Genomic DNA, 23,874 nt, shown 5'->3' on the forward strand with positions numbered 1-23,874 from the left:
AATTCCAATGGCATTTTTTCATAGAAAACAAACAATCCTAAACTTTGTCTGAATCCCGACCAGCAAAAGCAATCTTGAGAAAGAAGAGCAAAGCTGGAGGCGTATTCGGACCTCTTGATCTCTTTCACCCATTTCCCTTAACCCCAAACCCTCTCCTCCTCTGGCAACCACCAATCTGTTGTTTGTATCTATGGGATTGGTTTTGTTTTCTTTTGTTTCTTCTTTTTTTTTTTTGATTCCTCACACAAGTGAAATCATACAATATTTGTCTTTCTCTGCCCGACTTATTTCACTTAGCATAAAACCCTCTAAGTTCATTCATGTTGCAAGTAGTAAGATTTCATTCTTTTTTATGGCTGAGTAGTATTCCATTGTATTTGCATGCCACATCTTTTTTATCCACTCACCTATCAATAAGCATTTAGGTTGTTTTCATATTTTGGCTGTTATAAATATTACTGCAATGAACATGGGGTGCATATATTTTTTATTAGGTTTTTCTTTTTTGGGGGGGATAAGTACCCAGAAATGGAAATGCTGAATCATATGCAAGTTCTATTTTTAGTTTTTTGAGGAACCTCTATGCTGTTTTCCATAGTGACTGCACCAGTTTGCATTCTGACCAGTCATACACGAGAGTTCCTTTTTGTTCACATCCTCACCAAAACATCTCTTTTTTTTTTTTTTTTGATAATTGCCATTCTGACAGGTGTGTGGGGATTATCTCATTGTGGTTTTGCTTTACATTCACCTGATAATGGGTGATGTTGAACATCTTTTCAACTACCTGTAGGCCCTATTTACCTTTTTTGTAAAGATGTCTGTTCAGATCCTCTGCCCATTTTTAAATAAATTTGTTTGGTTTTTGTTATTGAGTTGTAGAAGTTCTTTATATATTTTAGATATTAACCCCTTATCAGATATATGATTTGCAAAAATCTCCCATTCAGATGCTTGACTTTTCATCTGATGATTTCCTTTGCTATGCAGAGGCTTTTGAAATTGATGCACCTCCATTTGTTTATTTTTGCTTTTGTTGCTCTTGCCTTTGAAGTCGGTTCCATAAAATCATAGCTCAGGTCTTACATTCAAGCCTTTAATTCACTTTGAGTTAATTTTTGTCTATGGTGTAAGATAGTGGTCCAGTTTCATTCTTTGCATGTGACTGTCCAGTTTTCTCCCACACCATTTATTAAAGAGACTATGGTTTCCCTATTGTTTATTCTTACATCTTTTGTCATAAATTAATTGATCACTTGTGCCTGGATTTATTTCTGGGCTCTGGGCTTTGATTATTTTAACTTTGCAATAGGGTTTGAAATCCAGGAGCATGTATTGCAAAACTTAAATTTACTAGAACAGTAAATCTTAAAGGTTTTTATCACAAGAAATAAAACTATAATTGTATAGTGACAGATTTATGGTGATCATTCTGTGATGTGTACAAATGTCAAATCATGTTGTACATCTGAACCTAATAATAATATTGTATGTCAATTGTACTTTAATTGAAAAGCAAAATAAAACAAATTTCAATTAGTATTTGGCTAGAAAAGTCTTGATAATATCTTTACAGTTAAGTAATAATATGCAGTTTGTTACTCTAGCATATCTTGATTGAAATATTATCTCATGATATTTGAGGCTTGCTAGTGTTAATATGACTTTACTGAAACCATGTTATATATATTGCCTTCCTGATAATTAAGTTAATTACTCAGAAATTATGACTTCTAATTATAGTGCAATTTCCAGTTTGACTCAGAGAAGGAAATACTGGACTTTATTTTCATTTGAATCAAGAGAGCTACAGTAAAGAATTATAAGTTGCCTTGTTTATTGATTTGAAAATATTCTTTAGCTTTGGAAATCTTTGAAATTCATTTCCCATGTGTTGTTCTTTTCTCTCCTGCTTGTTCTACAGTCATCTTCTTTTCATGAGTAAGTAAGTTGAAATTGTGAAAGGTATTTAACTATGAACACAAGGAAGTTGGGGCTGATTTTAAAGTATATAGTTCAGATTGATCTCACTTATATTTTTTTCTTGTGGTGGAATTCGAAAGTAGATCTAGATTCATTTCACATTTACCTTAGGCACTCTGAAATTATTAACTTTCCATAATTATATAATGTTTTTTGGGAGTGTTTATTTACAGTTTGATCTTTTACTCTGTAATTTTATTGAATACAATTCCCTACTGATTTGATTTTAAAAGTCTATCTAATTAACTGCATTCTTCCTTCCCCGATTTCCTCATTTCCTTTAGATTCTGCTTTTCTCCAATGTGGTTTATAACTTTTAACTCTTTGGGCTCCTGTCATGCTTTAAAGAAGCTATGCATTTATTTTAAGTGACTAACAGTGAACTCATAAATGACAGTACAGACAGCTGTCTTGTGTTAGTTGTTTTCAGATTTCTTGGTTAAGAATCTATTTTTTGAATGACTAGCCCGGTTTAAACTATCTTGAACTGATGATCTGGTTGTTGCAAAAATGCTCCAATGTTTTAGGTGATTTATGCTGCTCCAGGGTTTTTTTATTTTTTATTTTTTATTTTTTTTTTGTATTTTTCCAAAGCTGGAAACGGGGAGAGACAGTCAGACACACTCCTGCATGTGCCCGACCGGGATCTGCCCGGCACGCCCACCAGGGGCGATGCTCTGCCCACCAGGGGGTGATGCTCTGCCCCTCCGGGGCGTCGCTCTGTTGCGACCAGAGCCACTCTAGCGCCTGGGGCAGAGGCCAAGGAGCCATCCCCAGCGCCCCGGCCATCTTTGCTCCAATGGAGCCTCGGCTGCAGGAGGGGAAGAGAGAGACAGAGAGGAAGGAGAGGGGGAGGGGTGGAGAAGCAGATGGGCGCTTCTCCTGTGTGCCCTGGCTGGGAATCGAACCCGGGACTTCTGCACGCCAGGCTGACGCTCTACCACTGAGCCAACCGGCCAGGGCGGGTTTTGGTTTTTATAGAGGAACTCCCATGGCCCCTTTGTTTTTGGTACTACTTGGCAAATGGTAGGCATTCAAATAACTATTTGTTGAGTAAGAACATATTTACCCTGAATATCTTGAATAAGATCATTAGAAAAGTCAAAATCTTCTTTTCATCTTGATCCATATTCAAACCCAAATAATCTTTCGGAATAATTTAAAACTGTTAAAACTGTGGAGTGGAGTTGGCAGAACACCTGTTGTAAAGGATGTCTTGTTAATTTTTAGTGTCTGCATGATCAAAGCTTGAGCTGTTGGCAAAGATCTGACCTAGATATGTACCATATATGATCACCGAAAAAATGAGACTATGAGCACAGGATTCTTTCATCCTCTTTCCATTAGCCAGCCCATGATTTACTTGAAAGATGCGGAGGAGATTATAGGTTGGTAATTACTTTTACTGCAGATTTTCTTCAGCCCATACTTGGCTTTGAATTATTATTACCATAGTAAGTTTACTGTTTAAATAGCACTTTGACATAAAGTAAATTGTTTTATAGCCCGGCACAGCCTAGAGAGTTTTTTATTTATTTTTTGTTTTTAACCTAAGCAGTACTTTGGTCCCGGGCCAACTATGAACTGTATTTCACATATAGAGTCTGGCTTAACCCTGGGGTTTATAGCATTATTATTTGAGATAATATATTTAGCTTCACCAACTTAGATGAGTAATTTCTGGAAATTTGTTGAAAAGGGACTAGATGTGGAAAAGAAAAACTCCTTTAAGCATCTGAAATAGATATTCAAAAGATTTTTGTGAGTTCGTAGGAATTCAGAGATACCTGACTTGGATATTTGTAGGTAATATCAAAGGGCATATGTAAGCGGTGTTTTGCCTTTTTCCATATTGTTTATTTTCTTATATGATATGTTCTGTAGGTAATATGGGGAAACCATTTTCTGTCCTGTAATTTTAAGCGCCCCCTCTGACTTCCTCCACCTCCTTGCATTGCTGGCCTCTGTTTTATCCCTCCCCTTGTCACTTCCCTCATAACTTTTTACATTGAAGTTTTTTCTTTTTCTTAGTCCCTCCCTCTCCTCTTTGACTTTCAGCCTTGGCTTCTTCCAGCTTGCTGCTCCTCAGAGTCCTTCAGACCTGTGCTGGGCTCCTGATTTGTTCATTCTACCTGTGTCACTCTTTTGATCTTATAATGGGGAAAGTTGTACCTGTATCCTGGAGTGCTGTTCGTTTCTTAGGGCTGCCACACATTGCCACACACTGAGTGGCTTAGAACAACAGAAGGTCATCATCCCAGTTCTGGAAGCCACAAGTCCAAGGTCACGGTGCTGGTAGGGCCCTGCTCCATCTGAAGGCTCTCTCGGGGGGAGAATCTTTTCTTGCCTCCAGCTTCAGGGTACCTGTTGACATTTCTTGGTTTCCTGGGCTGGTGGCCACATCATGCCAGTGGCTGCCGGCATCTTCTTACTGCTTTCTCCTGTGTCTGCGCACGCCTTTGAACTCGCCCTCTGCCTTTTTCTTGTCTGAGCACTCGTCATTGGATTTGGGGCCCACCCAGATAATCCGGATCATCTTCTCATCTCAAGATCTTTAACTTAATTACAGTTACAAAAACTCCTTTTCCACCCTGGCCGGTTGGCTCAGTGGTAGAGCGTCGGCCTGGCGTGCGGAAGTCCCGGGTTCGATTCCCGGCCAGGGCACACAGGAGAAGCGCCCATCTGCTTTTCCACCCCTCCCCCTCTCCTTCCTCTTTGTCTCTCTCTTCCCCTCCCACAGACAAGGCTTTATTGGAGCAAAGATGGCCCGGGTGCTGAGGATGGCTCCATGGCCTCTGCCTCAGGCGCTAGAATGGCTCTGGATGCAACAAAGCAACACCCCCTGGTGGGCATGCCGGATGGATCCTGGTCGGGCGCATGCGGGAGTCTGTCTGACTGCTTTCCCGTTTCCAGCTTCAGAAAAATACAAAAAAACCAAAAAAACCAACAACAAAAAAACCTCCTTTTCCAAATAAGATGACATTCACAGGTTCTGGGAATTAGAATGTGCACACATCTTTTTGAGGGTACCCATTCAGCTGGCGGCATGTAAGCTGTTACAGAAATTAAATGAAATATGATTATTTATATACTTACATATGGCATTCAGCTTAGTGCCTGGACAATATAGGTACTCAGTAAATGTTCATTCATTTACTTTTCTTTAGAAACCTGTGCCCTTCAATGTTCTGCATCCTGGATGATCTTAGGTTAGTACTCAATTCAGAACATTTCCGCTCCACCCTGTCCCCTACCCATGTCCCTGCGACCATCAGGAGGTCTGGGCCACATGTTCCTCTTCTTCTGCTTGGCGAGGCCCTGGTGTCCTCCTAGCTGTGGCCTGCTCTCCTTGCACCTGTCCAGATCAGTCTTCCCAGCCCTCCATTGCCGGCACTTTGTGACCTCTGTTACCATTACTTCTCGTCTTCACAATGACCTTTCGTCCTGCCCCCCTCCTTCCTGTTTTCCACACCACCCATCCACTTGGATGTCTGCAACTCATTTTCCGTTGCTACCCCCTCTGCTGGGTTGTCAATCCTCGAGTATGCTCGGTTCTGTGCCCCTCAGTGCCTCTGCTTATACTGCCCCAATAATGGAAAAATTCCCCCCTCTTTCTTCTTACTACGTTTGGTACCTTAAATTTAGATTTTTTCTTTCCTCCCTTCCTCAGGCCAGTCAGGCTCGAGTCTCCTGTTCCAGAAAAACTTCCCCTGAACTTGCTCTCACTTATCTTTTCTGAAACTTAACTGCTTTCACTTTGTTATTATCCACTCTTACCTATTTTCCTTTTGTTTCCATTACTTTGCTGAAACTGCTCACTTAAAGATTGACAGTGATCTCCTAACAGCTTTGTAAGAGGCTAACTGATAGGGCGCTAAAAAGCCAGATTGCTGGAGGTGGAGCTGGAATCTGAAGCCTAGCTCCACCACTTGCTAATAACTCTGTGACTTTGGACAAGTTACCGAACTACATACTTCAATTTTTTAAATCGATAAAATGGGAATAATGCCAGTACCCACCTCACAAGGTTGCTTGTGAGATTTAAGTAGGCTGGTCTATGTAAAGTTTTTCTAAGGATGCTTGGCAGAGTATGCACAGAATATTAATTGTTCTTTTTCTGAGTTATTGATTTTAGTCTTTCTTCTTTGCCTCTGTGGCATTTGACAGGGGGGACTATTCCCCTTATTTACTGTGTTCAACTTCAGACTGATTTATCTGGGGGCCTTTCATTCTGTGCCTCCGATCTGTGGTCTGTCTCCACATCTGTATCTGAACTTTACCATCTTATCTCCTTTCAAGATAATTTTTCCTGTAGTAATTCACCACCATGGTTCCCACATTTACTTTTAGACGACTGTCTCCCCAAATTGGATTTCTAGCCCCCTCTTTCTTATTTCTAGTCTTGCATTTATGCATGCTTGCCAGAATGCCTAACCAGTGTGGCCTCCCTCAAAATCAGCTCTTCACTTGACTTACTTCCGTTAAGGGACCTGCGGCCATGTGTCACAGTGGTTAGGAACATGGGTGTCAGGATCGGGGGGATGTTGGGTGTGAACCCTTTAGAGCTCAGGAACCCTTTCCAGATCCCTGTAGACGGGCATATTCTCTTTGTCGTGAGCACTTACCGTGCTTTCACTGAGCAAAGCTGGGTGTGGAAAGGGGTGGGGAGACAGTCATAGCAAATGTGTTCCTCTGCTTTCTTAGGCTGAGAGGGAGGCAAGTTCATAAATCTCTTTCCTCACAAACCCAGGGTAGGATGCCTAGACGCTGTTGTAAACTGTTGATTTATTGAAGTCTTTTTTTTTTTTTTTTTAGTTGTCATAGTTTTTCTTCCCTTGGAAAGCAAAACTGGTAAATAAGTTAAATTTCCTTCTAACCATGCAAATAGCAAATGAACTAAATTAGAGAACCTGGCATGACTTTAATTAAGCAATAGGAGATTTTGGTGTAGTTCTGGTTATGTTGAGGCCAAAGAGCAAGGCTGGGAAAGATTTGCCTATTTGTTTTCGTGATGTAGTTTCTTGTACGTTGGAATAGAAATTTTAGACAAGGATTTCCTCTAACTCACTGGTTTCCCAGTAGGACATTACCTTTTATGTTAATGATAATTAGGTATATAGTTACTGGAGTGTGAGTTAACCCAGTTTTCTGATGTTTGGAAGTCAGACAATTTAAACCATTTTCCCGATGGCTTGGCGTGACTAGCAGCACTCTGACACAGCACTTTCTTCCTATTAGCAAGACTCTCTATTTAACCACGGCTTCATTTCCTAATGGGTTTTGTTCTTTAGGGATTAAACCCATGGGGACCATTAACCTAAGGAATGTAACTCAATTAGCTGCTCACCATTTAAAATAAACTAATAGATTTTCCACTTGGAGAGGTTGGTGTCTTGCTTTATTTTTTTCTCATGATCTAATGAATAATAAATGCATTCCTTTTGTAAATGGCTCACGTTTGTCACAGGAATCTTCAGTGATCGTTTCTTTCTTCTTAATAGTTTTGTTGCCTGGTACTGTGAAAGTTTTTAGGAAGATTTGACATTGATTATTCTTCTCTATCCTAGATCTTTTCCTTGCTACTTAAATTTGACTGGGTTTCAGGATGTCAAACAGTTTTCTTTATATGAATAGATATGTTAATTAAAAGTAAAAGCTCTGTAGATGTAGATGTTTAGAATTCCGTTTTCAGGACACAAAATCATGCACATCTATTCTCACCTAGCATCTCCTTGCTTAGGCCTGTACTGTCTTCTGAAGTCTGTGAAACAATATTGGTCTTAATGGTCTTGGCTTAACTCTTGGCTTAGTTCTGCTATTCTGTGACTGGTCTTCTTTTTACATTTTGGTGCAGAACAAAGACTATAAGATATTTACTTCACTGAGAGCAGATTTCTTGTATACCTTTAGGAGTAAATGATCCGAGGTGTAAACCAATTGGTGTTAGTCACCTGTGTGATGTTTTTATTCTCCGTCATCGCATTGGAACTTAGGTAGAATCGCAAACGTTGGTTTGGCCTTTATTGAACATTTCCTCACATTTTTGGTTGGCTGTTCCTTGTTTTTGTTTTTCACTTTGTCTCTTTTCTTTTTTCTTTTTAAGTCCACTCAAAAGCAAAAACGTAATAAATACGTGTGGTGTTTGTAAACCAGGGTAATAAATTCAAGCCTAAACAAGTTAATCTAATTATAGGACTGCTTTTTAGAGAGGATGCAGACATGTTCTTAAAAATCATTGAGGTAAAGTGTATGTGAAACTGGGTTTCTGTTTCTCTTTTATGAATGCATGGTGAAAGGAAAATTATTTTACTCTGTTTCTGTACTAATTTTATTTACTCTATGTACTCATTTGTACTTTGAACAAGTTCAAATTTATATGAAAAAATGGGAAAGGAGGTAGCAAACAATACATTTAGTTCATCTGTCTGTACATTTTTTGTTTGTTTTTTTATATTTTTCTTAAGTGAGAAGTGGGGAGGCAGAGAGACAGATTCCCACATGTGCCTGACGGGGATCCACCTGGCAAGCCCACTAGGGGGTGATGCTCTGCCCATCTGGGGTGCTGCTCCATTGCAACCGGAGCCATTCTAGTGCCTGAGGTGGAGGCCATGGAGCCATCCTCAGCGCCTGGGCCAACTTGCTCCAGTGGAGCCTTGGCTGCGGGAGGGGAAGAGAGAGATAAAGAGAAGGGAGAGGGGGAGGGGTGGAGAAGCAGATGGGTGCTTCTCCTGTGTGCCCTGGCTGAGAATTGAACACAGGACATCCACACGCTGGGTTGGCACTCTACCACTGAGCCAGCTGGCCAGGGCCTCTCTGTACTACTATCTTAATGAAGTAGAACAGGGCCCAGGAAAGTCATTGGAATTTGCAATTTTTTTGTTTGGCGTTCACTTTTTTTATTTTTTATTTTTATTTTATTTTATTTTTTTAAATATTTTTTTTCTTAAGATTTTATTTATTTTGAAGAGGAGAGAGAAAGAGAGAGAGAGAGAAGTGGGGAGGAGCAGGAAGCATCAACTCCCATATGTGCCTTGACCAGGCAAGCCCAGGGTTTTGAACCAACAACCTCAGTGTTCCAGGTCGACGACGCTTTATCCACTGCGCCACCATAGGTCAGGCTGCGTTCACTTTTTTTAGACTGTTGTGACTGTGTTCAGAGACAGCTTATCTCAAAGTTGAAAGTCATTAACTGAGCTTTGCACTTTCTTGGTTCTTCCATGATAATGACCCTCCTTCTCTTGTCTGATTGGAGCTTATGATTTTAGGGCTTTATGCTTGGAACATCTAGAATAGGAGGGGTGTTCGAGAGCATCAAGGGCAACACTGCCTTTTTTAGATGCGGACCTGATACCCGGTGAGCTGTTCAGTCATGAGCTGCACTAACAGAACCAAGATCAGGAGAGAAAGGATCTTTTTTTTTTTTAATGTATTTTTTTTTCATCCTTTTTTTTTTTTTTAAATTTTTTACAGGGACAGAGAGAGTCAGAGAGAGGGATAGACAGGGACAGACAGGAACGGAGAGAGATGAGAAGCATCAATCATCAGTTTTTTGTTGCAACACCTTATTCATTGCTTATATATGCCTTGACCGTGGGACTACAGCAGACCGAGTAACCCCTTGCTTGAGCCAGCGATCTTGGGTCCAAGCTGGTGAGCTTTTTGCGCAAGCCAGATGAGCCTGCGCTCAAACTGACAACGTCGGGGTCTTGAACCTGGGTCCTCCGCATCCCAGTCTGACGCTCTATCCACTGCGCCACCGCCTGGTCAGGCGAGAAAGGATCTTTTGACTTCAGTCCCGTACCTCTCTGAGGAGATGTAGCATCTCAAAAGGCAGAGATCTTTTATAATCTTTGTCAATTTACCAGTTTCTCCCAAAGAAAGAAATTAAGGTCCTATTTTTAAAGCACTTAACACAAAGAATTAAACTGATCAACTTTGAAAATGGTACATTGAGTTTGACTTTGTCTGCTTTTATGGTCCTGGTAGGTAGATTTGTGATTCACAGTGAGTTATAAAAGTTTAAGTGACTAGATAGAAATTACCAGAATAGATATTGATTCTAGAGAATCCTGCCGTATGCAGCCTCAACACACTGAGAATTTGCAAGATCCATTTCCATACTAGATATTATGATGATTATGATATAGTTATGAATAGATGAGGAATCTTCACCTTTGTAGAGTTTTTTGTTTGAAGGAATTAATATAGAATTAGAAAAAGTACATTTTGCAACTATATGGTTGTATACTGGTAATAAAATGCTTCTTTGAAATTTATAAGTATATTTTTGGTAGAAAATAATTTATGGATAAAGGAATTCATTATGGTATATAAGTTTGCTCATTTAGTGTTATTCCATTTGATGGCTATTACTACTTGAATTCTTTTCATTTTTATTTTTAAAAATCAGGTTTTTGGTAAGATTTTGACGATGACAAATAGTTTTTATATTTCTGTTTCTCTTCTGGACATGCTAATTTAGTCAGTTTGGATTTACTGGGCAGTTCCCCAATTTTGAATATTTTATTAAATTAAAAATAAAGGTTACCAAATTGTGACATTATCTCTCTTTTTATTTTATAGCCAACACATATCTCTTTATGGTACAAGCTCGAGGAATAATGTTGAGAGAAAATGTGAAAACAATAGGACATATGATCAGGCTATACACCAATAAAAACAGTACGCTCAATGGTACAGGTAAGATTGCTTCCTGCTTAATCTTGCTTTGCTTTTGCTTCTTATCTCTGTAGTTATAAAGCGGTAACCAAACCTCTCAGGCTCTGGTATTAAATCCACGTAACTCCCTGTTAACGAAGAGGGTATGTCCTATTAAGTCCACTGGAAGATTCTTTTATTGCTCAAACCAGGACTCTCAGGTATGCTTGTCTCGGATCTATTACGATGTGATCACATACCTATGTAAAGGTGGTGAGGGTTTTGTACAAAGATACTTAAGTTAATTCTTGCAAACAAACAAAATAGAGAAGCAGCTTGTTTTCAATTCTATTGTATTTCAGGGAAATTACGAGAAGAATAATTTATTCATAGTAGCTATTCTGCCCTCTTTTTAATACCTAAAATGTTTTTTCAACTATGTCTACAAAATACTTACTATTCTAAATGATAGATTGTTCTTAATAATTTTATAGACTTTTTAAGGGCTAGAGGAGAAATGATACAAAATGGGAATCAGTAGCTGCTCTTTTCTTTTAAAAATATTATCTGGAAGAAGAATGTCCATTAGAACCACATAAGATTAAAATTTACATAATAGGCCAAATTAATGATGCTAAGATTGACATAAGTAGGTTTAGCTATTGTGGAAGAATGCTGATGATGTTCCTCTAGGGCGGTGTTTCTGCATCGTCTCCTGAATATTGTGAGCTGTTACTTTAAAGGGTTCAGTGGCTGATGGTCAGTAGTTGCATCCTCTATATTCTCATTTTAAACAGTTAAAATTAAAGATTTGGTTTGTGTCGACTGTTCTTCGTTGTGCCTCTGTAAACAATATACACACACACTTCACTAACAGGAAGACATGCTTATCTCCCAACCCAACAGAGTTTTTTCTTAAAGGGCATGTTAACATGGATAATAGTAGTTTTCGACCCTTCTAAAAATTCAAGACTGTAACATAGATTCTTAATTTCAAACATGCTTCTATAAAATCTGTTCTAGTCTTGGCAAAATTTGTGTTGTAAAATTTTCACTCTTATTTTCTCTTGAATTACTTTTAGAAAGACCATCTTATTGTAGTTGATATTTTAGTAGTACAATGAAAGTCTCATTAACTGGTCTTCATTAATTGGTCTTCTGAGTAGTAGGCCAATTTTCAGAGAAGTTCGTACGTTTAAAAAACTTCCTTAGGACTTATCCTGGTGAATAAGTTGACTGTGAAGGTGTTCATTAACAGAGATATTAAGCATATTTAGATTACTGTATTTGTATAAGTGAATACTAAAAATGGTGTATAATCAAGTTTTTCCTCTGGGATATGAGTAAGTTATATGTATGAATTTGTGCATAGTTAGGAGAAACGATTCCTTGGGCAAGATGAACTTTCCTTTCAATCCCCTACAATTGGATAAAAAGAGAAAATTCTATCCTCACCAAGTCAGTTTTAATAAAGACCAAATAGCCAGTGCATACTTTGATTAAAGTTTGCTTACTTTTATGAACCTTTGAAAACCTTTTGTATGGTTCCTTTATAGCAGTAAACTGTCCTTAGGAGACAGTCATTGTATCAGTTAGAGACTGAGTTTGCTTATAAGAGAGACCCAACTATGATGCTTCAACACATGAAGATTATGGTTTCAGGTCAGAGAAGTTTAGAAGTTGGGTATCCAGGGCTCTGTGGAGCAGGTCTTCACGTGCTTTCCATCTTTGGCTCTGTCATGTAGCTTCACAGTCCCAGGTGGCTGCCAGGGCACCAGTGTGTGTCCTGATGCTTGGGTCAGTGAGTAAGAGAAAGGATGAGGGAAGAACAAATAGAGGGCCCCTTTTAAGGAGCTGTCCAGGAAGTCCACATAATATGTGTGCTTACAGCTCACTGGCCAGAACTTAGTCATAGGGCCCTGGGAATTCAGCCTTGAGCTGGCTCACTGGTGCTCTGCGTGAAATTGAGGCTCTGCTACCTCGGGAGAAAGGGAAAAGGGAGTGTGAGTAGGCAACTATGAGGTTCAGCCATTTTCATTTATATTGAACAATTAGTATAGTTCATGTACTTACTACGATATTGGCGATACAACATTAACGAAAACATCCTCCCATCCCATATGAGGCTTCTGGAAGAGATGGCGATGTCTTTATAATGCAATCACTTATTTCAATATGAAGTTACACAAATATGATCTGCCAAAAGGAAGCAATTGCCGTTCAGAGGTTCGGAGAGCTACCCGAATTCTAGGGGAGAATTGATCAATATGTACTGGTTCATGTAAAATTCAATATTTAGATTAGATCTTAAAAGGTCTCATCACAAGACAGAAATTTGTAACTATGTGAGGTGATGCGTAGCAGCTAAATATGTGGTAATCATTTTGCAGCGTATACATATGTCAAGTCATTATGTTGTACATCTTAAAGTAATACAGTGTTGCATGTTAATGAGAATATCTTATAGAAATAAAACTTAACATTCAATGGCAAATAGGTTGTGATATTTATAAGTACATTTGATTTCAAAAAGGGGCTTTTCACCCTGTACCTGCCTTTCTGAAACACCAAATGTAAATAGATTATATATAAAGTATTTCTGTGAAGAAATCACATACTCTCATAATTAAATGGTGCCTTGCCTTGTAGCTGTGGAGTCAGTAAAATTAAAAAACAAGATGCACTCAGTGAATAATTACCAAAGCAGAGGATAAGGGTGGTGCAGTGCTAGAGCTGGTAGATTTGTTAGGAGTGACCTAGCAGCACACTTCCTCCTTTCTCGGCTGTGTGCTGAGACCCTCAGGCCCTGCCAGACTGACACGACAAGCTCGGGGTAAACAGATTGGAACTCTCACTGAGTTTCTGTTACTGGTTTAATCTGCCCTTTCACAGGAAAAACAAAGCTCTCGAAAGTTGTCCTTTGGTCCTCTTCTTTTCTGTTAAGTGCTGAGGTCCAGTGAGAGCTGGTGGTTTAAGTCTGTGTTTCCCTTTCCTTTGGGTGTGGCTCGGGAAGGGAGGAAGAAGGCCGAGGGCCCTGGAGTCACTGTGTGTGTGTGTGTTCATCCATTCATTAGATGAAATAATGTCTACACTTTAGAGCAGTTGTGGTGGATCAGTCTCAAATGCATCTATCATGCATAGCCCTTTTAAAACTGCTCCTGATTTTGAAAGCAGTGGTTATGCTTGATGGACCTAACCACTTTGTAGGAATAATGATTTTGTAGGTTTATTACAGTATAGTCCCCCAAACCTTAAATCACTGTTGGCTCTAGTATCAGTTGTGAAATGTTCCTTTGCAGTAAGTTTTTACTATGTTGTAGGTACTTTATCAGATACTTTAAATCAGAGGCAATTTGATTTCAGAAAAGGATGGGTAGAGTTACATACATTACACATAGGGATGACATAAACGACACTGGCTACAGTGCTGGAGGAGCATTGAGAGCCTTATGATAATTGATAATGGTGTGGCCACGAATAACACTTTCAGCTCCAAAATTTTGTATTTAAGGGATGTGCATATATTGGTATTGAATATCTTCAAGGTTTCTTTTTTTAAATGTGGTTCTTTAAAAACTGGTAAGTGATGCATGGCTTCTTTTGTGAAAGAATCAGTCATTCTTGCACTGAAATAAAAGTGAGATGATTCTCTGGCCTTCCTTCTGCCACCAGATTCCCAAGGGCAGCTATCATGAACAATTTGTCTTGCAGGGATGTCTTACATTTTCAGTGAGTCAAATGTAGATTTACAGAATCAGAGTGTGTGACTACAGGAAGGGGCCCAACTATTAATGATGAGAATTAATAAATTATGCAGAGTAAGAAAATACCCTTATTGGAAGTTAACTAATGACACTAAGGATTGCATAAGAATGGCAATATTTATCGGCCTCAGGATGATAAGAAAATGAGTCTTCAGAGCATATAAAGGCAGTGGACTCCAGGGGCAACCTTATTTATCTTCTGTTTTCAGCTCCGGCAAATGCGTAGTGCGTAGCAGATGCTTAGCTAGCAGATTGAGAATCCCCAGCAGAGGAGAAAATGTTTTTGGAATATAACTTTAAATTTGATGTCTATCTAGATAAATATTTTTTAAAGCATCCTTAGGAATGAATCTGAACTTTATTGACTTCCTTACACTTATTTATGTTTAGTATCTTTGGAATTTTCAGATTTCTACGGGTGCAATATGGATTATAGGCTACTAGAGGGGCTTCTGCGGTGTCAGTCTGTCCCTGGGCATCCAAAGCAATGACTGCCCACTGAATCAGCCACCCCTTTCGGTTGGAGGATTTTCCTCAAGTGCTTTCCAGGGCTTCGCAGAAGAAAGGGGCTTGGGAGGGTCCTCGCACTGGGCTCTGCCCCTTCCTGGTGGAGTAGCCCTCGCCATTTCACCACCTCATTTGTCCCTGTTTGCCTGGTGGGGTGTTCTGGCAGCGCTGTTACTGATGTCCTGCCAAATTCCCAACTGAGATTTCCATGCAGTCCTTTGGAATTGGACTTCTTCTTCCAGGTTCTGTCCCTTCCTTGGTACCGGACCCCTACAGACCTCAGCTGAGCAGTCTCTGAGTAGTAGGTGGGCCTGGAGGCGGGCTGAGCGTCTCCGCTCTGAGGGCCGTCCTGGCTCCCAGGCTGCATCCGTTAATTCCATTGTGATGACACGGGAATATTGTGTAGGCGAAGGTATACAGCAGGGGTCCCCAAACTACGGCCCGCGGGTCACATGCGGCCCCCTGAGGCCATTTATCTGGCCCCCGCCGCACCGGAAGGAGCACCTCTTTCATTGGTGGTGAGAGGAGCACATTGACCATCTCATTAGCCAAAAGCAGGCCCATAGTTCCCATTGAAATACTGGTCAGTTTGTTGATTTAAATTTACTTTTCTTTATTGTAAATATTGTATTTGTTCCCGTTTTGTTTTTTTACTTTAAAATAAGATATGTGCAGTGTGCATAGGGATTTGTTCATAGTTTTTTTTTATAGTCCGGCCCTCCAATGGTCTGAGGGACAGTGAACTGGCCCCCTGTGTAAAAAGTTTGGGGACCCCTGGTATACCGAGAGGTGTTCAGTGTTCGTGGAGTCTTCTCCCACACTTCACATTCAATTTCCAGGATTTTACCTTTTTCCCACAGGGCAAGGGGTTGGCTTTTACTCTTCAGTAAGATATGTGGTTTTGACCTTCAGTCTTTTTTGGCTTGCTGGTCGCTGACAGACAGGTCTCTCTTTTAAGTCAGAATCCTGTTCTCGTCCCATCTTTCCCCCTGCAAGCCAGTTCAGAGAGGGGTCTCACTCTCCTCAGAGCAGGTTACTGAAGATTGAAAGAACGCCTTCACATTTTCCAGACGTGTCAGCTAGAGCTGCATTTTCTCTGGGTCCAGGAGACAGAAAGCAGTTTAATCAGCCGTTTCTGTCTCTCATCTTCTCCCCTCTGCATATTAGTCTCATTCTTTTAGACCGGCTTCCTCTTACAGAGTGGGAAACTGGCAGGTCAGAACTTGGTTCCAGATAGAGAATGAAATGTGATCTCTTTGGCTCCATGTACAAAACTCCTAAGGCTCCAACTGTCCCAGATTGGGTCAGATGCTCGTCTCTAAACCAAGTGCTCATTGCTATAGTTATTGAATACGTATATGGGACAGGGATTGCTCTGAGCACTTGATACATTTATTGCAATCGGAAAACGACAGGTGCGGTGGGCACAGATGAGAAAACACATTATCTTGCCCTGTACCATAAGAACAGTGTGTGTTGGAAGCAAGGATTTGTACTCAGCATTTGACTTTGGGGCTCTGAACCGGTGCTCTCTTATGTTTCGTAGCTTGCCAGAATTTAAAGATATAATGGACCTAATGTAATAATAGTTTCAGGGCTCCCCAGGGAGTACAGCCTACGGGTTGGAAATGACTAATTTAAAGATTTAAAATGAGCTGTGTTACAGAAGGAAGTTGAGTGGGTAAATTTTAGTTTCCAAGTGTGGGGGTGGGGAGAAAACATTCCTCCCACCCCTGGGCTCTGTGGGTGCTAGACGCAGTACTGTGTCTGTGTGGTTGTCCTGAACACTCTCGGCTGATTGGTAGTGGGGAGGATTCCTCGAGTCCCTAGTGTACTGTCACATTCCCTTTGCGTTCTGGGTCAGCCAGCGGAGGGATGGGAGTTCTCATGTGGTCGCAGCTGGGCCTGCTATGTGTGTTTGCACGGATGGGGCCAGGCTGCTCTCTGGGCTTGTCCCAGCGCTCCCTTGGGAAATCTTGCTAAGAGGTCCCTTCTGGCAGTAGTGAATGATAAATGAGAGAGTAGCCATGGCAACTGCAGTTTGCTTTTCACTAGTTCTTCATAGGTAATTCCTTTTAAGTACTTCTGTAGATTGTGCATCGCAGATCTTCCCACAGTGACAGTGACGTATTTCATACTAGGAGCAAAGCAAAAGCCAGTGTTTCGGTTGTAACTTTTTTTCTCTCTCTCCAAGATTATCCTGAAGGCAGTAATTCAAGTGATTATCTTGTTCAAACGACAACATATCTTCCGGAAAACTTTACATATTTGCCATACCTCCCGTGCCCAGAAAAACTGCCTTATATGCGTAAGTGTCATCTCATTTTGACCTAACTTTTTTTTTTTGCCTGTATTATCATAAAATAATAAAAATCACATGACTTGAGCATACCAGGCTCAGATTATCACTGTGGGTACTAATGCTTATATTATGTAGCACGTTATTCAGTTTCTTTTTTTTGAGAGGGCAGGGTATTGAAAAGCTCAAGAAAAAGCTTATCCCTTATGCAGAAGTAACTTCTATTGTGAGTTTGATGTGCATTCTCACAGCTTACTTTAAAATTACATTTTATAGAGAGGGCTGGATAGAAAATTAAAATGTTTCAAAGGGTTTAAGGATTTATATAGATGCTCTCAAATGACATTTCATTGTATAAATTGCTTTGTATATACTTAATAATGTTTGAGAACTTTTCATATGGCTACATACAGATCTATTTATTTCCCTTAACTGTTATGTAGTGCGTTTTTGAATAAATGTGCCACTTTTGTTTACTTTTTTCTCCCTGCCGATGAAAATTTGGGTGGTTTCTGCTTTTTCGCCAGCACAAAGCAGTGCTGGAAGGAATGACGGAGTGTGTGCTTCTCTGTGCGCATGTGTGGATGCGCGTGAGGGCTCGGATCTGGAAGTGGAGCTGTGGCTCGGCTGGCGTGGCTGTGTGCTGGAGTTTATGTCCCCAGCACCAAAGCACGCGCGTGCCACTTTGATATTGATGGACTTTTTCATTATTGCCAATCTGATAGATAAAAATTATATGTCGTTGTTTTAGCTTTTATTTTTCTCATTACTAGTGAGTTGAAATAACTTTTCATGTGTTTATGAGTGGTTTTGAGTTTTCTCCCAGTCACGTGCTTTATCAGTTCCTTATTGGCTAATTAGACTTTTGTATTGATTGGCAACAGTTTTTTATATATGTTCTGGGAGTGACCTGTTCTCTACTATATGTGTGGTAATATCTTTTCACAGTCCCTGGCTTTTTTCATTTAGTTTATGGGATTTTTTTTTTTTTTGACAGAAACAGAAAGAGAGCCAGAGAGAGGGACAGATAGGAACAAAAGGAAGGGAGAGCGATGAGAAGCATCAGTTCTTCGTTGAGGCACCTTAGTTGTTCACTGATTGCTTTCTCATATGTGCCTTGACCAGGGGGCTACAGCAGAGCGAATGACCCCTTGCTCAAGCCAGCAACCTTGGGCTCAAGCCAGTGACCTTGGGCTTCAAGCCAGTGACCTTTGGGCTCAAGCTAGCGACCATGGGTCATGTCTATGATTCCACACTCAAGCAAGTGAGCCCACACTCAAGCCGGGTGAGCCCGTGCTTAAGCTGAAGGTGACTTCAAGGTTTCAAACCTGGGTCCTCTGTGTCCCAGTCCAACGCTCTATCCACTGTGCCACCACCTGGTCAGGGTATGGGGTCTTTTCTTTTACAGCAGTTTAAAATTATGATACTTGCAAGTGTTATCAAATTGCTTTAAGGTTTTTGCTTTTTTGTCTTAGGAAAGCTTTCTGTACCCCAATGCAATACAAATACTCTATTTCCTTCTAATAATTTTACAATTTTTTTCTAATTTTTGTGTACAGTATGAGCTAGGGATCAAGATATTGTGTTTTAAATACAGTTATATATATTTTTTCCAAAATTGTGGAGATAAAATATTATAATTATTAAAAAATCTCTCAGATAGATGCCACATGGCTATTATTTGGCATTTTTTCTTTTTCTGTCTCCCCATATTAAATATACTTTATACATCTAAGCTTATATCTTGATTCTTATATAATTAAAAATACAAACATCTTTTTGGATTGCTTGTTAATCATTGTGTTCTGATGTCCTCAGTATCTAAGTGTGTTTTTTATGTCTTTGCCTGAGTTTTCTTTACTGAGGAAATTAGCCTTTGCCTGCCATATTTGTAGGATTCTTTTCAATTTGTAGCTCATAGATATTGTATATCTATAATAAAGAGAAAGATTTGCCTTTTAATGTCTAAGGCCATGGTTCTCAAACTCTGGCATGTGTCAGAATCACCTGGATGATCTTAGAAACCACAGACTACAAAGTCCCACCTTCAGAGTTTCAGATTCAGAAGATCTGCAGTTTCTGAGAGGTTCCCAGGTGACCTTGATATAGTGACCCCGAGCCACACTTTGAGACCCACTAGTCCAGAGCCACCGATCTCATTTCTGGCCGCACAATAGCCTGAGGAACTTTTATAGTTCCAAGGCCAGCCTAGGGGCCCCAAATCTGAGATGGGGCCTGGTTATTTCTATTTAAAAACAGAAATCCTTAGTTGGTTCTAATCTTGTTGTTTCCTTACTTTGTTATTGCAGCCATGGTTTTCTAAAACTGAATATTTTTGTCTGTGTAGAACTGCAACCATTGAGTAGTGTTGAAATATTGATTATAATAATTTCACTCTCATAATTTGCATATTAAAGGATTTGTAGTTTCTAGGAAATCTTTCCATTCTTGGTTTAGTTGCCATTTTCTTAATTAGCACTTTATGAGTACTAATTAAACTCTTTTTGGGAACGTCTGCCTGCCAGACCTTCCTACTAGCACTCCTCCCCTCCAGTCCTGCCACTTACAAATACCGTTAGGGTGCTGGAGAGATTGTGCCACGGCTGCTCTCTCTGCCTGTTCACTGCGTGTGTTGGTGCGGCTGCCATTTGTCTCTGCCTTTCTCGGCTTTGTATTCTTCTACAAGAGAGGGTCCCACCCATTGGCGAGCCATCTTTTTACAGAAGGCCTTCTCACAGGCAGCCAGCTTTGAGTCTAGCACCAATCCCTTGTTTAGTTAGCCGTGGCTGGAGTGCTGGGGTTATTTTGTGGAAGATACAGCCACACACTGATAACTCCTTAGAAAAGGGGCGTGGGCACAGCCAACGTAATGAGGCTTCTGCCAAGAGAGCCCCTTCACTAGTCTGTGAATCTTTGCAAAGTGGAGTCTCAGGTTCCCTATGTGGAAAATCTGGGATTATCATATCAACTTCAGAGTATTGCAAGGATAAATAGAAGCACAGTGCTTGGAGCCTAACAGAAGTTAATTTGATATTTCCTTGCCTTCTTTTCACATCTTTGAGTGATATAGTCAGGCTTTACAGTGTTCAGGGAAGGAGAAACCAAGGAGAAATGTATAGGGTTAAAAAGTTTTAAAGTTAGCTATGCATCCTTAGTTTTTTTAAAATTATAAAGGTTATTTCCCATCGTGATAGAGCCAGCCTAATAAAATTCCTAAATGTAAAATCTATTAATAATATCACACAAAATAACTGAATACAATACCTCCCCAAATAATAGTTAAAAGAAGTTCTGTGTAAGAATAAGCTTTCGTTGGATGAAAACCATTCAAGTGTAAATGATACTTAATTTTCTTATAATCACCAAAAATGAAAGTTAAAGCTTACAGTTGGTGTGTTTGATAACCTAGCTGTAACTTCTTTTTTATTTTTCTCTAGTGTAGCAACGAGACTACTGGCACTAGATTACCATAAAGATAAAATTTGAAACTTCCAATTGGAATCCAGATACAGTTGATTGCATGGATTTCGGCAATAGTTTATGTTCAGTTGGTTACACCATGCAGTCTGTTTTAGCGTGATTATTTATATAATACGAGTGAATGCTTCTTTTTGTTGCTGTTAGTGCTTACAGGTTCTCCAGAGGGAAGACATGCTTTCAGTTTTATTACATTTATATGAGACTCCCTGTATTCACAGAGTGAAATACAAATTTTACTTTATTTAGAACTAAAAAGCAGTGACTGCTTGGCATGGATATTTTGCTTTTTCTGGTTAAGGTAGACATGGAAAATGTCAGTTGTGTGTGCACTTTGCATTAAAATGAAGATAGACTTACCTGTAGTTTTTCTATTTTGTAATTTGTGTTCAAACGTATACATTTGCAGTTGATATTACGTATTCTGTCGTTACTGTGTGTGGAATAGCTCCTTTTATGGATTAACCCTGATAAAGTCTATAGTGGCTAGCCTTTTGAATTTAACAAAAGCAACAGGGGCTTTTCTTTTTGAGATGAGTTTAAATAATTCAGATGAAAATCAGCAAAGAGGGAAAAGGTAAGCAAATAAACTTTAGGGAAGCTCAAATAATGATAATGTAACAAACCATCATTTAGACTATACAGGGGGCTGTTCTTTTAGGTCATCTACCTGTGGAGTCCCTTTTGCACAAATGTCTAGAAGGCTATTTTAGCACCTGGTGGAGCCAAGGAGTGGAAAGGCAGGTAGGAAGGAAGCAGAGAGGGAAGTGTGAAGCAGGACTGGACCTGGCCAGCTTTGCCATCCCCATTCGTTCATTCATTCATTCATTGTCCAGCCATTGCACTTGGCATTGGGGATGTGTGACTTAAAACCACCCTGTCTGTACTTAGAATACTTGGATTTGGTTACTTCAAGAATAAATAGGAAATCATTTGTGTAAGTAGAGGTTATAAAATTCCACGAATAGAGAAGCCTAAGTACGGCATTGTAAAAGGGCCGTTTCTAGTGTTGGCTTCAGAGAGGCCAGCAGGGGAGTGGACAGCCTTAGAGCCGCATTTAGCGGCAGTCCAGAGGGAGGGGAGAGAAGGTGGCATCTGTTACATTACTGATTTTAATTTATTGTGTTTACATACATTCAAGTGTCCCACCGAATACATCTTGCCACCCCTGTGTTCCCCTCAATATCTCCCTTGCCCCCCTGCCCCAGAGCCCTCCCCACTTCCCTCCAGGATTTGCTTTTCTGTTCTCTATAATGCTGTGTTATGTATACATAATTTCACCAATCTCTTTCCCTTCTCTGATCCCATCCTCCCATCCCCTTTCCCTCTGTCTGCTTTCCCACTGGTCCCTTTGATCCCTCCTCTGCCTCTATTCCATTCCTCAGTTCACATTGTTCATTGGATTTCTCAAATGAGTGAGATCATATGATATTTTTCTTTCTCTTATTTCACTTAACATAATAGTTACCAGGTCCATCCATGTTGTCACAAAAAGTTAGATTTCCCTCTTTTTTATGACTGCATAGTATTTCATTTTGTATATATACCACAGGTTTTCAATTCACTTGTCCTCTGACGGACACTTGGGCTGTTTCCAGATCTTGGCTATTGTAAACAATGCTGCCATAAACATGGGGGTGCTTTTCTTTTATTGAATCAGTGATGTGGTGCTTTTGGGATATATTCTTAAAAGTGGGATGGCTGGGTCTAAAAGCAGTTCCATTTTTAATTTTGGGGAGAATCTCCATACTGTTTTCCACAGTGGCTGCACCAGTCTGCATTCCCACCAGCAGTGCAGGAGGGTTCCCTTTTCTCCACATCCTCACCAGCACTTATTCTGTGTTGTTTTGTTGATGAGCGCCATTCTGACTGGTGTGAGGTGATATCTCATTGTGGTTTTAATTTGCATTTCTGTAATGATTATTGATGTTGAAAATTTTTTCATGTGCTTATTGACCATCTCTGTATGTTCTTTTTGGAGAAATGTCTATTCATTTCTTTTTTCCATTTTTGATTGGCTTGTTTATCTTCTTGGTATTGTTTTACAAGTTCTTTATAAATGTTGGTTATTAACCCCTTATCAGATGTATTGGTGAATATGTTCTCCCATTGTGTGGTTTGTCTTTTTATTTTATTCATATTATTTTTAGCTGTGCAAAACCTTTTTAGTTTGATATAGTCCCATTTATTCATCCTGTCCTTTATTTCACTTGCCTGTGGAGAGAAATCAGCAAATATATTGCTGTGAGGGATGTCAGAGAGCTTACTGCCTATGTTTTCCTCTAAGATATTTATGGTTTCATGATTTACATTTAAGTCTTTTATCCATATTAAGTTTATTTTTGTGAATGGTGTAAGTTGGTGGTCTAGTTTAATTTTGCAGGTAGCTGTCCAATTTTCCCAACACCGTTTGTTAAAGAGGCTGTCTTTACTCCATTGTATGCTCTTACCTCCTTTGTCAAATATCAATTGTCCCTAAAGGTGTGGGTTTATTTCTGGGTTCTCAGTTCTGTTCCATTGATCTATATGCCTGTTCTTATGCCAGTACCAAGCTGTTTTGAGTATGATGGCCTTGTAATATAACTTGATATCAGGAAGTGTGATACCACCCACTTTATTCTTCATTTTCAAGATTGCTGAGGCTATTCATGTTCATTTTAGTTCCATATAAATTTTTGGAATATTTGTTCTATATCTTTGAAGTATGTCATTGGTATTTTAATAGGAGCTGCATTGAATTTATAAATTTCTTTGGGTAATATAGACATTTTAATGATGTTTATTCTTCCTATCCATGAAAACCATATATGCTTCCACTTGTTTGTATCTTCCTTGATTTCTTTTATCAATGTTTTATAATTTTCTGAGTACAGGTCTTTAACTTCCTTGGTTAAATGTACTCCTAGGTACTTTATTTTTTTGTTGTTGTTACAATAGTGAAAGGGATTGTTTTCTTAATTGCTCTTTCAGCGAGTTCACTGTTGGTGTATAAAAATGCCTTTGATTTTTGAATACTAATTTATATCCTGCCACCTTGCTGAATTCATTTATCAGGTCAAGTAGTTTTTTGACTGAGACTTTAGGGTTTTCTGTGTACAGTATCATATCATCAGCAAATAATGATAGTTTTACTTCTTCTTTTCCAATTTGGATGCCTTTTATCTCTTCTTCTTGTCTGATTGCTGT

The 23,874-nt window shown here is 39.6% G+C and overlaps 1 protein-coding gene across 2 annotated transcripts in view; it reads left to right on the forward strand.

Annotated features, from left to right (window-relative positions):
* B4GALT6 (beta-1,4-galactosyltransferase 6) overlaps nucleotides 1-23,874 on the forward strand; it is a 71,410-nt gene that overhangs the window by 14,930 nt on the left and 32,606 nt on the right. For both annotated transcript variants that reach the window (XM_066352834.1, XM_066352835.1), the window contains exons 2-3: nucleotides 10,567-10,683; nucleotides 17,107-17,220. In XM_066352834.1, the coding sequence (XP_066208931.1) occupies nucleotides 10,567-10,683; nucleotides 17,107-17,220 (231 nt within the window). The remainder of the gene's footprint in view (nucleotides 1-10,566; nucleotides 10,684-17,106; nucleotides 17,221-23,874) is intronic.

The sequence above is a fragment of the Saccopteryx leptura genome, chromosome 11 (genome assembly GCF_036850995.1).
Source record: "Saccopteryx leptura isolate mSacLep1 chromosome 11, mSacLep1_pri_phased_curated, whole genome shotgun sequence".
Taxonomy (NCBI): Eukaryota; Metazoa; Chordata; class Mammalia; order Chiroptera; family Emballonuridae; genus Saccopteryx; species Saccopteryx leptura.